At 50.3% G+C, this 16,041-nt stretch overlaps 1 protein-coding gene across 1 annotated transcript in view; it reads left to right on the forward strand.

The window, feature by feature from the left end:
• Nucleotides 1-2,828: 2,828 nt before the first annotated feature.
• Nucleotides 2,829-16,041, forward strand: part of SLC6A5 (solute carrier family 6 member 5) — a gene marked incomplete at its 3' end in the record, with an annotated part of 52,281 nt that continues 39,068 nt past the window's right edge. The window contains exons 1-4 of the mRNA XM_082660490.1: nucleotides 2,829-3,359; nucleotides 5,940-6,078; nucleotides 8,650-8,781; nucleotides 9,130-9,303. Of these exons, the coding sequence (XP_082516616.1) occupies nucleotides 2,844-3,359; nucleotides 5,940-6,078; nucleotides 8,650-8,781; nucleotides 9,130-9,303 (961 nt within the window). The 5' untranslated portion in view covers nucleotides 2,829-2,843. The remainder of the gene's footprint in view (nucleotides 3,360-5,939; nucleotides 6,079-8,649; nucleotides 8,782-9,129; nucleotides 9,304-16,041) is intronic.

The raw sequence follows: 16,041 nt of genomic DNA on the forward strand, positions 1-16,041 counted from the left end.
CGTTCGCGCAGCTCGGAAGGTGGAGGGAGGGGCCCGGCAGTAGTGCTCTGGGCGCCCACCGCAATCTGCCGCCGCAGCCTCGCCTGCTGCCGCCGCAGCATTGTCCTCCCGCCGCGTGGGGACGGCCCAGTCGAGTGTGACTGGAGCCGACCCCGAGGCAGTTGGCAAGGCTGCGGGCAGCAGGGAAGGGACAAAGTGCTTTCCGTAGCTCCCCATTTCCGAGGCCTGGAGTTGCCTGAAGGAGCCCGGCCAGAAAGGAGAGAAGGGAAGCGTTTTGATACGAATCCCCTATTAGTCTCCAAACTACACCTATGTAAAGGTGTTTTCCCTTTCTAATGATTATAGCCATTGCTTTGTACCAGCAGGAAAGTCCATCTTTCTATCGCCACGGCCACCTCCACCCCAGCCAAAGAGCAGTAGAACGTCCTCTGGTGGCATCTCGGAGGGCCAGCCCTACCGCCTGGTTGCAGCAGATGGTGATTTGGAGGGTCTATAACACCTTGTGCGTCCAAATCATTCCTGGCTCTGGTGAATTTTTATTGAGAGGGCTAGGAAGAAAGAATGGGTTTCCTTTGACTTTGAAAGTGACCTAAGAACCAGGTCAGTGTTGGAAATAATTTCCTTTTTACTTATAATATTTTCAATGGAGCTTAAAACATACAATGAGAATAGTGCTAATTTTACTCAGGGATTTCTCTTAATTGTGTTAATGGAGATAAAATAGAAATGCAAACACTAGACCTCAATTTTTAAGCGAAAACGTAGGATCTCTCCAACACTGGTTGGCTGGGAGGTTGGGCTGTGGGAATCTGAAGTCCCACACGCAAGGTTGGTACAGCCTTATAAATGCAGGAACCGTGCGTACAGCCATTGCAGAACTGTGTCGCTTCGTGAGACCCTCGATCTCTTTATAGTAATATTGCGGAATCCGCTGCCTGCAGGTTTGGAGAGGTGGCAACGGGATCTAGCCGAAGAGAAAGAGGGAAACATGACAGTGATTTAACTCCTTCCTCTGAGCCCACCTCAGCAGCCCAAAGTGCTCCTCTGGCGGCTGCGCCTCAGCTTGGGTGCAGTGGGACGTGTCCCTCTCATGTTTCCCTTAATTAGGAGGAGGCAAACTTCTATCATTCCCTCCCGCCTGCTTCGGTTTAGTAATCAGACCCACATGAGTCACGCCAAACACGCAGCCCCCTCCCGACCGAGTGACAACTGGCCAGCGTACTCTCGGCTGTTGTCCCTTTAAAACTCGAATCCAAGGAGGTAATGATTTATCAAACTTGTCTTATCAAGAAAATGTCAAACGAAGGGCACCTTGCTTTGCACTGACGCAGACCTGGCCTTTCCCAAGGAGATATAGAAAGCGCCTCTCTTGCTGGAGCCGAACCCAGTCTTGTCAATAGCTGGTTTCACTCTCTGCCTTCAATCTATTGCCTGTTTCAGACATGGTGAGTGTTTGCTTTTGTTCTTTTAAGAGGAGAGGGGGCTGCGAGGGTAGGAAGGGCAGATTCGTTTTGGATATTTCTTTTTGAAATGTTCTGTGCATTCTGGAAGGCGAAGGGAGCGCACATTGTACTTGTGAGCATCACCTGGGGTCGGAAAGAGGTTTCCGAGGCTGTGGAGCTGAGAGGCTGGAGGTGTCTCCCAACCCCGCTATTCTGGGATCTGTCCTTGGTGCTGAAAAGCCAGGTGCCGGTACTGAAGAGAGCCGCTGTGGGTCCTAGAGGCTATTGAGATAAGAATGCTGACTAGAACTGAGATACTTAGATTTGGTGCAGATTAAAGAGTTCTGATCTGTGCGTTTGTGAAAGAAGGTTAGACGAGAGGTGTGTGGTTGAGGTGAAGGTAATAGGATTATTCTTAAAGTATAATAGTAATTATTGGAACGAATATTTACAAAGCCCGGAAAGATAACATGAGGGGAGAAAGTGGATGGAAAAAACACCGCTGACAGTTATTTTCATTTGAACCTCAATTGGGAGAAAGCAAATGAAAACTAGTTGTGAGTTTTGGTTCCCAAGCCAGTGGAGGGGCATGGATATTAAACTCGTGTGAATAGTTATTCGTGGGGAGTGGATCAAAAAACTTCTCAGGTTCTTTTACATATCTGGGAATCTAGAAATGAATGTAGGTTGTTTAAGATAACTCCAGTTACTACCTTGTGTTTGAAATCTGGTTTATTACTGTTCTTGTGGGGTTGTTGTTGCTGTTATTTTGGTTGTTATCCTTATTCTTGCTTTTGCTACCTGGCGGGCGGGGGTGGGCTTTGGAGCACTGGGATTCGCACAAGCAATTTGGCCTCAAACACTCGCAGGTGCCCGGGCATCAGCTTTTGTGGCCGCAGCTTGTTTATCGCTTATTTAAAAAAAAAAAAAAGCAATGTGCATTGTTGAATGACAAAGGAAATGGGGCGGAAAATTAAAGAATCTTTCTACAATGGTGATGGGAACGTGGGCACTCTACAGTCGTGATGTGAAATCCAAAGAGGGCAGGGACCTCATGGCTGTAGGGTGATTTCCGCGCTCCGCTTCTCCCCCCTCCAAAAAACATTTCTGCCTCTTTTCTTAGTTCACCTTCTATCAGGGAGGAGAATATTAGTTTCTTTATGTCATCCAGTTATCCACAAGACGGACAGACTGAGAAATAATGATTACAGTTTTTCTTGGAGAAGGAAAAAAACAATCCAGATTCCAATTTGTTCCCTAGATATTATGTCTGGACCTGAGTTGTGAACATCTCTATAGGTAGATACAGGTATTTTTAAAGCTGCCGTGACTTTTTTTTTTTTTTTTTTTTTTTGCACGAACTTCACATTATGTTTGCAGGATTGCGGTGCTCCCAAGGAAATGAATAAACAACCAGCCAACAGCCTGGAGGCGGCGGTGGCGCTGGGCCACCACGATGGCTCGTGCGCACCCAGGACGAGCCCGGAGCAGGGGCTTACCGCGGCCGCCGCCGCGCCGCCGTCGCGTGTGCCAAGGTCCTCTTCCACCGGCTCCCAAACTTTCCATTTCCCCGACGCGCGAGCCTGCGAGGCCGAGTGGCCGGGAGTAGGGGCTTGCAAACTCGGTAGCCCGCGGGCGCCGGCGGCCTCGGCGGCTCTGCGGGACTTGAGCGAGGCGCACGGCGCGCAGGCCGCCCCTCCTTCAGGGGGCGCCGGGCCCGGCAACGCGCTGCATTGTAAGATTCCGGCCCTGCACGGCCCGGAGGGGGATGCGAACGTGAGCGTGGGCAAGGGCACCCTGGAGCGGAACAATACCCCGGCCGTAGGCTGGGTGAATATGAGCCAGAGCACCGTGGTGCTGGGCACGGATGGAATCACGTCCGTGCTCCCGGGCAGCGTGGCCACCTCTACCGCCCAGGTAAGCAGGTCGCGCTCGAGCCGCGCCGCCTTCTGCTCTCCAGCCGCGCGAGAGGCGAGCCAGGCCGAAGCGGGTGCACGTGTGCTGATGGGGAGACGGGATGGCAGAGCCAGGTGATGGATGCGGGAGGCAGCTTTGGGGCTTCGGAAACTCGCACTGCGCTGGGGTCACTAGTTCAGGGCGCGAGGGCTGCAGCGAAGCTGCCAGAGGAACTGCGACCTCAGGACCTGCCGCTACCTGCCCCCTCCCAGCCTCAGTGGTAGCGGAAATCCAGGTGCAGACTCATTAAGCAGTTGAGGTATTTAGATTCTTGCCCCTTTCTGCAGACAGAACCCCCTCTTGCTAATGACTGGGTCTTCGTTTTTTTCCAAAACAATTCTTAATTTAAAAAAGGAGAAGAAAATACAGAGAAAAACCTGGGGGAATAATCACTTAAGTCCTGTAGGCTTTGCACTGCGAATTACATTTATCACATGAGAGCTCATTTGATGAGAGGTGGCTTACATGAGGCCAGTACTGAAGTTTAAGCCTCAGAGCCTATATTTTCCAAAACCTGGTACCTAATTTTGTATATATATTTTCTTAGAGTACCTCTCTCAATTGTATGAGCCTCAGGCCCCCAAAACCTGGATTCACCTGTGCATTTGATCCTTTACGCTCAACCAGAAGCATGAAAAGCCCACAAAGCAAATCCCAGTCCTGAGTTAGGGATGAGGCAGCTATTCCTGGTGGCCCCCCTCCCATATGGACTTTTGTCTTCTTCCATCTCCCTCCAGTTTCTCTCCCTCCTTCCCTGATTTCTTTCCTCCATCCCCTTTCACATACTTTAGCTCTTCCTTTCCCATTGCCTGCCTCTACTGCTATCTCCTCTCCTCCCCTGGGCTCAAGGGCTAAGCGTGTGTAGCCAGTGGTGGACTCTTGAACCAGAACATCTGCCTGTGTGAGATCTAGGGTATGTATAGCCCTTCTTAGTTACTCTAGTGTTTGTACACACACACACACACACACACACATGCCCACACAGCAAGAGCTCAGCTGTTACAATAACTAGAAATGGACATAAACTTAGGCTTTCCTGCTCGCCCTTGCTTTTGGGGTTCACCTCTGGAGCGTTTGACTGTGTGCATTAACAGCAAGTGACAGCATGTGCCCAAGAGTGTGACCTCAGATAGAGGCAGAAAATTTGTTCCGCATGCCTTGCTTAACCTCCGCACTGCGGCAAAAGGGCTGGAATCCCCACCCTTCCTAGCCCCGGAAGAATTGAAGTGGGGTGGTGGTGGCTGGAGGTGGTCTGTGTGTGGGAGGAGTGTAGTGGGGTTATTAAAGATGTTCAGTATAGATCAAGCCCTGCCTTTGCCTATTTTCAGCTCTGCCCATCTTTCCGATTCTCGCCTTTCTGCCACCCACCTCGACCCTCCTCCTCTCTCCCCAAGACTTCCTTCCCATTTTGGCAGGTGCTTCTTTACCCTCCATGGCCTGTGGAACAGTGTGGACATGCCAGGTTGCTAGAATGAGGTGGAGGGTGACTGAGGAGGTGGAAGCTGTGCGGTGGCTTGGGTCCCTGGCAGCTTTGTGTGGTGTCCAGGTGTCCTGAACATTTCCCGAGTTTATTTGAGGTGGCTTCACCTCCAGTTTTTTCTGCTTTCCAGTGAGGCATTCCAGAACCAGGGACTGCCCCAAGAAAGCATCTTAGTGTGAGCTTGGAGAGGTGAGCTCCAAAGATCCAGAGACTGCGGGAGCTGGGGGGTGCCTCAGGGGACAGTGATTCTGAGCCCCTCAGTTTACAGATGGGGACACAGAAGCTCAGCAAGGGCCAGTGGCTTGCCTGGGGTTATCCAGCTGGGACGATAAAGTTTAGACCAGACCTCAAGGTTTTCAGTGTCCTGTCTCTTTGCATGTCTGTTTCTCCATTCTTCCTGTTGTTTCACCCCCGCGTCTCTCTCCTTCCCACCTCCCTTGCCCCACTGCTGAAAGGTGCCCCCTTCAGTGAGCTGACCAGGCAGGTCCTGCCCGTAGGCTTTAGAGAAAGTGAGGCAGGGGCTCTGGCTGGCTTCAGGCATTGCAGCTCTCCTTCTGGCCTTAGCATGGGGTCCAAAAAAAGAAAGGGCTGAGTAAGGGGTGTGAGGAATTTTGGGAGGAGGGGCTGGTTAGGGACCTGCTTGCTGGGGACTCTAGGCATGATATTGGGGGCCTGCTTGCCAAATGAACTCTCGGTCGTGGGTTGGGGATGGAGGGACCTGCTTGCAATCCACCTACAGTTCAAGGTTTGGGGAAAGCTGCTTGCTGGTGTGATTTGACTGCAGGGAGAGAGGGGTTCAGGAGTCTATTTAAGATGGCTCTTCTGATCAGAATTGGGAGCCTCCTGCTGACAGACTCTCTGCAGGGTTGAAGGGTCAGGGCCCTGCTTGTAGATGCATCCTCTCTTCAGAATTGGGGTCCTGCTTGCCGATGCATCCTCGGTTGAAAAGTGGGGGCCTGCTTGCTGGGAAGGATCCTCAGCAGTGGGGGAGGGGCGGAATGGGGCCTGCTTGCAGACCTTCCCCGGGGCTGGTATCCGACCATGTGCTTTTCCGCCCCCAGGAGGACGAGCAAGGGGATGAGAATAAGGCCCGAGGGAACTGGTCCAGCAAACTGGACTTCATCCTGTCCATGGTGGGGTATGCAGTAGGGCTGGGCAATGTCTGGAGGTTTCCCTACCTGGCCTTCCAGAACGGGGGAGGTATGGCTTTTCCGCTCTTTCCGCCTGCGGCGTGGCGGGGCGGGCACTTGTGGGTTGGGGGGTGACACAGAGCCCTGGGACGGGGACCGAGGCTGAGAGGGGAGGCTCAGAGCAGCCTCTTCACACTCCAGTTCGTCCCCTGTGGGCATCCGTGTGAAGCCGGAGGGCAGGAGCTATTGAAAGAGGTTGGCACTAGATCCGGGAGGCTTTTGTCTGGAGATGGAGCTCAGAGAAGAGATGGGTCCCCACGCTTCCTCACTGGTCCAGCTTGGGGGGCTGGGCCCTGATCCAACTGAGCCTTGGTGCAGGGAAGTTCAAATCCTAATTTAGCCCACAGGTATTTCGGTACCCGCCACACTCCCCGCACTTAAACAACTTTAGAACCAGGAGCTGTGCGATCCTGGACACTGAATTAAGGAGGCTTTAAGATCATAACCTGGAAATCCGAGCCTACATAGGAGACTTTGGGAATGGGCGCTTGGGTCGTGCAGAACGCAGGATAAAGGCGAACCAGGAGTGGGGAGAACAGAGGGGCTGGGCGTTGTGCTGTTGAAAATCTATTAGAAGCACCCCCCCACACACATCCTCATGGGCACAAGCAGGGCATATTCTGACTTTAGCAAAAATCGTTTTGCAAAAACGGTTTCCATTTCATTTGTCCTCACTGGGTGGAAGGAAAACCGTTTCTACAATGGGGAGGACGCCAGTTAGGCCTCTAGGATCCTCTCCCCTGCCCACCGAGGAGGGACTCGGCACATTCACGGTCTCCTTTGCAAGGCGGGGCTAAAGTGACAAGTCAAACCCCCTCTAGGAATAGGAATTTGCACCCAGGATTCCCTTTCACAGCTTCTCAACTGGACCAAGGAGACCAGAGCTGCGCCCCTCACTCCATCGGGTTAGGCAGCTTAAGTTTGTTTGTTTGTTTGGTTGGTTGGTTTTGTTTTTTGATTTTGGTCTCTCGGTGTGCTCCAGGCACAGGGACAAGGGACAGATGCAGCCCCACGTGATGATGAAAACGGAAAAATATGTTAATACCCTCCCCCTAATTCCAAATTAGGACACGTTGACAAGTATTTACGAGGAGCGCAGAGCGTTCGCAATCAGGGGTGCCCCGGAAACAGAAGAACGCATGCTGGCCACACACATACGGGCGCCCCAGCCGTGTTACCCCTTGGTTCTCTGCAGGGAGTCCCCAGACCAGGGTGCCGTGTTAAGCTTTACAGTACCAGGAAAGGGGGCGGGCACTCAGGTTGAGGGTGGGAAGGGAGTTCCAGTCCAGGGAGCGCGGCAACTTTGCAGCCCTGCTGCTCTCCTTGCTGGACAAGTCAAAAGGGTCCGTGCTTTGCTCGCCCTGGATCTGCGATCTGCAATCTGCAAAGTGTTGGGCTGCGCAGGGAGCCGGACGCTGGGAGGGTAGGCAACCTCTTCCGCACTGCGGCTCCGGGCCCTTTCGCGGCGCGGGTGGAGAGCTCGCTTCCTCCCTCCCAGCAGCAAAAGAGAAAGATTGCGCAATCTACATCTTTCTCGAAAACCCATTCAGGAGAGGATAAAGCAAGAGCCCTGGTTTAAAGCAAGAGCCCTGGTTTTGCCCCGACAGGAAAGGCCCTTCCAGCAGGAGGAAGAGACTACAGAAAGATCAGCTTTCCTTCAGTGGAGCCCAGTGTTCTGGACTCTGGCATCTCGAGTCTGAATTGGTTCTGACTCTGCAACAGCACTCCCTTGTCCAAAGATCATGGCTATTCCCCAAGCCTCTACCGAACAACCTCAAAGAATCCTTGAGGATAAAGAACCCCAGAGAACCCTCAGGAGGTCTGCGGAGGCCTGCCAGCTACTGGTGCCCTAGACTGGGCGTTCTGGGGAATAGACGGGAAGGATCAACATCAGGGGCCCTCGGTCTAGATGAGACACCCACATAAATAGTGTCAAGTGCTTAGCGCCTGGGGAGAGGTACTGTGGGAGGATAGAGAAAGGAGGCTTCCTGAAGGAGGAAGCATTTGAGTTGACCTTGAAGGATGGAAGGGACTTCTAATGTGGAGAAGGAAGTTGAGACGTGTGTGATGGCTGAGGCAGTGGGGAAAGGGATGTCCCTGCCACCCGTCTGGCAGAGCGGGTCCAACCCTGGTTGGCAGAAGGTATGCAGGTGACAAGTTGAGGGCTCCTGGAGTCCTAGCTTAGAAGATTTTAAGGTTTTGGAGGGCTGAGGTGCCAATGAGATTTCACCAAATCTGACTCCAGTAGTGAATCAAAGATGTGGATTTGTTGAACATTAGAAGAGCTTAATTTGGAGACATTGAGGTACTAGAATAAGAAAGAGAAAGAAGAGAAAAGAAAACTCACCCAGTATGCAACCCCTAGCAACCCATCCAATGGGGAACTGAAAAAAAGAATGTGTTTGCAGGGTACCCTTGTACATTTCAGAGGAGGGCTCTTAAATGTCCTGGGTACCTGTGGTTGAGCTGGAATATCGAAAGCTTCCTAGAGAAGGCAAGGGAGCTTCCTCCTTGCGGGGGAAGGTGGAGCCAGCTGGCCTGGGCCTCCCTGGGCTCTCACCTCGCACTCTCTCTTTCCAAGGTGCTTTCCTCATCCCTTACCTGATGATGCTGGCTCTGGCAGGGTTGCCCATCTTCTTCCTAGAGGTGTCTCTGGGCCAGTTCGCCAGCCAGGGGCCGGTGTCTGTGTGGAAGGCCATCCCAGCCCTACAAGGTGAGTCCCCCCTGCCTTCCAGCTCCCTCAGCCCTCCCCTGCCCTCTGTGGCACCACGTGGCCCCGGGGAGGGAGACCTGCTTCTGTGATCAGGAGAACCTGCTCCTTCCTTCTCTGTTTGATCGGTTTCACCACTGGGGCCCTCTGGAGAATGGCCGAAGATCACCTCTGGCATCGTTCCGTTCCTGGCAGAGTGCCTCAGTGTTCCTGGTAGACACAGAGTCTATTCCACTATTAGCGTATCCATCTGTAAGAGAGAGCCAAGACCTAGGTCCCCACCCTGTGCCCAACTGTAAGGATTCCGCAGGATTTGGAGGGAATGAATCCCCGGAACTTTTGCTTCCACAGGCTGCGGCATCGCAATGCTGATCATCTCCGTCCTAATAGCCATATACTACAACGTGATTATTTGCTACACACTTTTCTACCTGTTTGCCTCCTTTGTGTCTGTGCTGCCCTGGGGCTCCTGCAACAACCCTTGGAACACGCCAGAATGCAAAGATAAAACCAAACTTTTATTAGGTAAGTTTGGATATACCTACACTAGGTGAACTATTCATTCATTCAACGAAGACGAATTGAGCACGTATTATGTTTGCCAGGTTTTATGCTAGGTGCTGGGGGCACAGAGATTAAAACCAACATCAAATGCACTTAATTCTAATATTTAAGGAACTCGTGGCCTAGAGGAGGGGTAATCAAATTTTTGTTTGCTCATGAATAGCTGGAGTGTTTGTTTAAAATGTAGAATTACAAGTCCACCAAATAGTCTGATTTACTAGATTTGGCTGGGTCAGGTCCCCAGGTGACTCACATGCACGGTACAACTTGTAAAGCAATGGGGTCTAGCATCTAGGGGAGCGATGCTTGTGATCATGGGTCCACACTTCACAAAATGCTGCCCAGTGCATGAGGTAAACATGAGAAGAGACACTTGAACTGAGGACCTGTGATAGAAGACCTAACCTAGAAGAGGGGAAGGCTTCCCAGGGAGGCAAGGCGTGTGCCTGGGGGAAGGCTGGTTCGGGCCTGAAATCCACTGGGACTTGAGGACTTGGGGGAACTGTCAGCTTGTTGGGTCAAGGGCAAGGGCGTGACGGTGAGGAGGAACAGTGCAGAGTGGCTGGCAAGGCTTCTGATCTGTAAGACGTTTTGCCCCGATGGTACATGTGTTTGTGTCAGGTAACTTCTCTCTGGATCTCAGTTTTCCTCATTTGAAAAATAGAACTACTAACAACATTCTTCATCCTACTTACCTCTGTAAGGAGAAAAGAAACGGAGGATATGATCGTAGTTGGAAAAACATACAAATAGAAGGTGCTAGTATCACTTGCCTTTGCAGGGGCTCATCATTTTAATGGGCACCAATAAGCAAGGAGTTTCTTCTCTCCCCGGCGGAGCTGTTATTCCCTTTAAGCTGGATCTGGCTGAAGTCAGAATCTTGTGGTCTCTGTATGATTGGCTTTTAGTGTTGGTCCCCCAAACCAGCACTTTTGCCCTGACAGCCTGCACACTGCAGAAGTAGGAAGTTACTTAAATGCTTTGAGTGTGTAAGAGAGAAAGATGACCCATCCCTCCCACACCCCAGAGAGATGCACATTCCTAAAGGCAGTAATGCACACTGGAGTATTTTTCCACACATGTGCATGTATGCACACAACACGTCCAGCCTCCACCTTGAGAGGCTTTGAACGAGACTGCAGGAAAGCTGAAACTGGAAACATGCGCCCATCAAATTCAAGCCCAGTGCACCTGAGTGCTCAAGAATGGGAGGATGGGGATTTGTGGGGTTCCCAGGTGTGCGGCCCAGTGGAATGACCAAGAGTAAGCGCCTCTAGACTCTCTGGGCCTCAGTGCCCTCATCTTTACAATCTCCACGTGGACGGATTCTTAACTTAGCGCAGTGGTTCTCAGCCCAAGCTGCTACACAGGAGAATCACCTGGGGAACTAGCAAATCAAGACATCACTTAGGGTCCAGCCCAGACCAGCTAAGTTGGACTCTCTGGGGATGGAGCCTAGGAATCTATTTTTACAGTTCCCCAGCTGCCCCCAAGGGTAAGAACCACCAGGTTGGTGTTTGCCCACATCCCTTAATTAAGCTGCCCTTAACCATGTTTGGAATGGAGTGCCCACCTTCTTTGCCCTGGAGTCCCTACCAACTCAGGGTCACCTCTGCAAAGCTGCTGTCTGAGAGAACCCCACTCAGATACCCCACTTAAGGTAGCTGTTCTCAGATTCACAACCAATAATCTGCTGCTGGAATGGATTCCCAAAAATGTCGTTTTGGCAAAGTGCATTTTCTAGGATGTGGGGCTGGAGTGGAGAAAAACCTCAAGGTCATCCCAGTGCCCTGCCTGTCTTTCCCAGATTGTGTCTGGGACGGAAGTTACTTTCCAAGGGAGTACCTCTTCCAAAGAGAGCTGTTGTCTTGATCCAGCCTCCAAGGAAGCTTCCCTGGACACTTCCCTCAGGGGTCACGTGTGTCCCACAGCTGTTCCTCGCGAGGGATAGGAGTTCAGAAACACGTTCTCCTCTGCCAACAATATCCACTAATATGTGTGCAGCACCTTAATAATAATAGCCAGCATTACTTACTACACACCAAGCACCATGTTAAACCCTTTAACTCATATTATCAATGTTAAGATGGACAACAGGGGCTTCCCTGGTGGTGCAGTGGTTGAGAGTCCACCTGCCGTTGCAGGGCACACGGGTTCGTGCCCCGGTCCGGGAGGATCCCACATGCCGCAGAATGGCTGGGCCCATGAGCCATGGCCGCTGAGCCTGCGCGTCCGGAGCCTGTGCTCCGCAACGGGAGAGGCCACAGCAGTGAGAGGCCCGCATACCGCAAAAAAAAAAAAAAAAGATGGACAACAAGCCAACATATGGTTTAATTATTATTTCCATTTTACAGGTGAAAAATCTGGAGCTCAAGTTTACAAAGCGAGCTCTGTGGTAGACCTTAGATTTGACCCCAAGTTTGCCTGCCTCCCAAGGCCACGGTCCTAACGACCAAGTTAAATGCTTCTCAGTCTACAAAGCAGCTTCATAAATGATGTCTCTGCTATTCCTAATAAGAGCTCTATACGTCCCAAGAGGCAGGTGACGTGATCACTATTTCACAGGTGACAAAGTGGACTCTAAGCCTTAGAGGGTGGAAGTATCAGGCCACAAGTCTCAAGGTAGAGCCAGCACAAGGATTTGGGTCTCATGACCCCTGATTCTCTGCTCATCCAGGGTTCCTGAAGGTTCTATTCTATCAGCCCTGGCAGAGTGACATCTGTCCAGTTGTTCCCTAACTGATGTTTTTAGCTGAGATTCTGTAGGTTTAAAAGAAAGCTCATTTAGGGGCTTTCCTGGTGGCGCAGTGGTTGAGAGTCTGCCTGCCGATGCAGGGGACACGGGTTCGTGCCCCAGTCCGGGAAGATCCCACATGCCGCGGAGCGGCTGGGCCCGTGAGCCATGGCCACTGAGCCTGTGCGTCCGGAGCCTGTGCTCCGCAGCGGGAGAGGCCACAGCAGTGAGAGGCCCGCGTACCGCAAAAAAAAGAAAGCTCGTTTAAACAGTAGTTTGACTTAGTAATTCCACTTCTGGGGATCTATTGTTAGAGGAAAATCAGAGACACAGGTAAGGACTATTCGAGATTGTTCATTGCAGTCATATTTACAATCTAGGAAAACACCGGAAACAGACGTGTAACAAAAATTCAATAATTCCATGGTTCAAATAAATCATAGTGCATCCATAGGATGAAGTATTCTATAGTCTTTAAAGGTGACTATTCATTAAACATAGGGAAATCGTCAGCATATCCTGTTAAATGTAAAAGCAGGATACCAATTTATAGTATAATTTCATTTTTACTAACAATATGTGCTGGCTAGAAAACATATAGGAAGGTGATACGCAAAATGTTAACTGGTAAACTTGGGGCCATTCTTTTTTTTCTACATTTTCTATCAGGGATGTGTATTTATTTTATAGTCAGAGAATATATATGTATATATATGTATGTGTACAGGTATATATATATACACACACATATATATAGTATGTGTGTGTGTTTTTTACAGCAAGCTGAGCACAGTGACTGGGCCAGGCGTGTGGGTGCAGGCCCCCCCGGGTTTTGTGGAATTTTTTGCCTGGCTCACAATATCCCAGGGAACATGAAAGGCAGAGTGAAGACATTAGACAGCTAAGCACCTTGTCGACTGGTATAAACCGTAAAAACGATGCAAGCTCTGAGCAGAGAGAGACAATGGACATTTTTCACTCTGTTCCCTGGAAACATATGGACAGGCTGGGCAGATCTTATTTCATTCTTAGCCAGTGCTTTAAAATTTTTTGTTTGTTTGTTGAAAATGGAGGTATCAATCCTTTCCCCTCTCTTAGTGGAGACCCTCAATCTGTCCTTCCCTGGGTTATCCTCACTTGACTGGGGCCAGGTATCCTTTGTGTAAGTATTGATCCTTTGGGGTCCTGGGGTGTCTTGGAAAAGGGGATGATGGCCTGACTTATAGAGACATGGATAGCTTTGTAGCCCCACTGCTCTGCTGGACAAGACCAGAGTCCAGACAGTCCCAGGCTGCCTCCCAAGTGGCCATACTGAGAGAAGCTTGTTTAGGAAATGGAAAAACTCCCTCCCCCAGGGCGGTGTTCCACAAATGACCTTCCAGGCTCACCCTCCCCCTTACAACCCCATAACCACCGTACCCTGTGTTAGTAGGAAGCTTGTCCCAGGAGATGGGGGTAGATTCCCACGCCATTATGACCTTCACTCATAGCAGGGAGGGGTTTATCCCATGGCCCTTCAGCTCTGCTAGGGACATACTGCCTGGGAGCCCTACCTCATCATTCAAATGCCAGGACCCTGTACCTGCTCCGGCCATGGGCAAAAGCCCTGGCTCCGTCCACCGTGGAGGCTGAGCTTGCCACACATTTCTCAGGTGTAGATTGTGAGAGAGGCTGTCTTCCTTAGGGGCATTCAACCCTCCAGGTATTTGTAATGTTGAAGGGCTAATCCATGGCCTGCCAAGTAAGACCAGCAACGGTTCTTTGAAATTGGGAGCTAGCTGGGTCATTTAAAATGCGAAGTGCACAAATATCATTTCTGTTTCTGGAATGGCTTAATTTTCATTAGAACCTTAATTCAGTGATTCCTTTTCTCCCCAGTCTTTCACATGCTTTCATTTATTCATAATTGCCCGCGTAAGGAGAATCTCATTCGAACAGCTTCCAATTCAGCACGATCCTTATCGCTGTTCTTTGTTCAGGGTTGCTGGGCCGCAGAGCTAGCCGATGACACGGCCCATCGTTCCTTCCGTTGCTGGCCGACCTGAAGGCGCAGTGTGCTGGGAAGCGCGCCTCTGCCGCCCAGTGGTGGGAAGGGATGTTGCAGGAGGCTTGAGGCTGCAGGGAGCCCTGCTGCAGTGCCTCAGGGACGCTGTGACCTTGCACTGCAGGGGAGAGCGGTGATCCAGGGACGCCCAGAGACGCTCTGTAGGGAAGCTGTCCATGTGCTTCTCAGTGCCAGTTTTGGAAGCAAGCGATTTGGCGTTTGCCCGTGTGTTAGCGATCTCGTCTGTCTTAGGGGACGTACTTTTGGGCAGGAGGGCGAGAAATAACTTCTGTGCTTACTTACAGAAAAGGGCTATGGATGGTGCTTTAATTGTCTTCATTCTGGTGCCTGCTGGGGGAGACAAATGCTTCCTCGGTAAATAGTTGATAATTATGAGGTGAGATTCCCCCTGAAAGTCTCTGTTATTTGACTAAAGAAGATAGTTTTGAGTAAGAAGGTATTTTGAGGACTCTAATAGTGGTTGGTGGTTCTCAAACCTGGGAGATTTTGGCAGGAGACATTTGACAGTGTTCATAGACAGTTTTGGTTGTCACAACTGGGCTGGGGTGGGGTGGGGTGGGTGGATGTTCCTGGAATCCAGTGGGCAGAGGCCAGGGATGTTGCTAATACCCTGCAATGCATGGACAGCCTCCCACAACAGAGAGTTTTCTCGTCCCAAGTGTCAGTAGTACTGCTGTTTAGAAAAATTCTGGTCTAAAGGACTCATCAGAGGGAAGGGATTCTTTTAATTACTCTTTGCAGTTTTATCCAGTATTCTGAGATATTCTGGGGGATGTGTGGGAGGTAGTAGATAATTTACGGCTGGCAAGTGGGATTGAGAGGTGACGCTGAGGATTAGAGATGCTCACCCCATGCAAAGGTATAACAATGGCGATTGCATTGCGCCCAAGTTTTACTGAATCCAGCTGTGTGCTAAGCATTGCATGAAATTTTCCATTCATGATCAATCTCACTTAATTTGGTTCTTGGAACAACCTTCACACTAGATACACTATTATCAGAAAATGGAGGCTTGGACAGATTAAGGAACTCATCCAAGCTCTCAGGGCTAGTGGAACTCCTGAACCCATGGTTTTACCCACTTTGCTGTTCCACAGAGGGCATAAATTGGGAGTCCATGCACCAGATCTAGGCTGCATGTGCTTTTTTTTTTGGTTTTGTTTTGTTTCGTTTTGGTCCACAGTGCTTAAAGACAATGTGGCCTTATTTCCAATGTTTTAAAATGGAGAGATTTCATGTAAATATCCGGATTTTCTGCATCTTTTATCAGGACACCTAGCAAAGCATGGCACTGATTGGCTGGTAAGTCGTCCCTCGGTATTAATGGGATTGGATCCAGGAGCCCTTTCGGATACCAAAATCTGCAGATGTTCACGTCCCTTATATAAAATGGTGTAGTACAATGAAAACAGTATTCAGCCAACCGCCATCGAAATTTCAATCCGTGGTTGATTGAATCCATGGATGTAAAACTGCGGATACGGAGGGCAGACCGTACTCTCTGTTCGCCACCCCTTTTTACCCTCCATTTTATATCTTTCTAATTTGTGTCACCAGCCTGGCTTCTGAAGGTGTTTGAGTTTATGTTCCCTGCTCTCTGTTTCCCAGTAAAGTGGTTAAGAGCATGGCCTCCAAAGAGAGAGTGACTGTTTGCCTCCTGATTCTGCTGTGTGACCTTGGCAAACAACCACACTTCTCTGTGCCCAGTTTCTTTACCTATAACATACAGATAATAACAATACCTACCTCGCAGGCGTGATGTGAGGCTCAAATTAGTTAATGCATATAAGACATTTAAAATAGTACACAGTAAGTGCCATATAAGTGTTAGTTATTGTTGTTATTGTTACTTTTCATCTCTTTATAAATTAATATCCTTTGGCATTAATCCCGGTGGACT

This window comes from Grampus griseus (genome assembly GCF_964374135.1).
Source record: "Grampus griseus genome assembly, chromosome: 8".
NCBI lineage: Eukaryota > Metazoa > Chordata > Mammalia > Artiodactyla > Delphinidae > Grampus > Grampus griseus.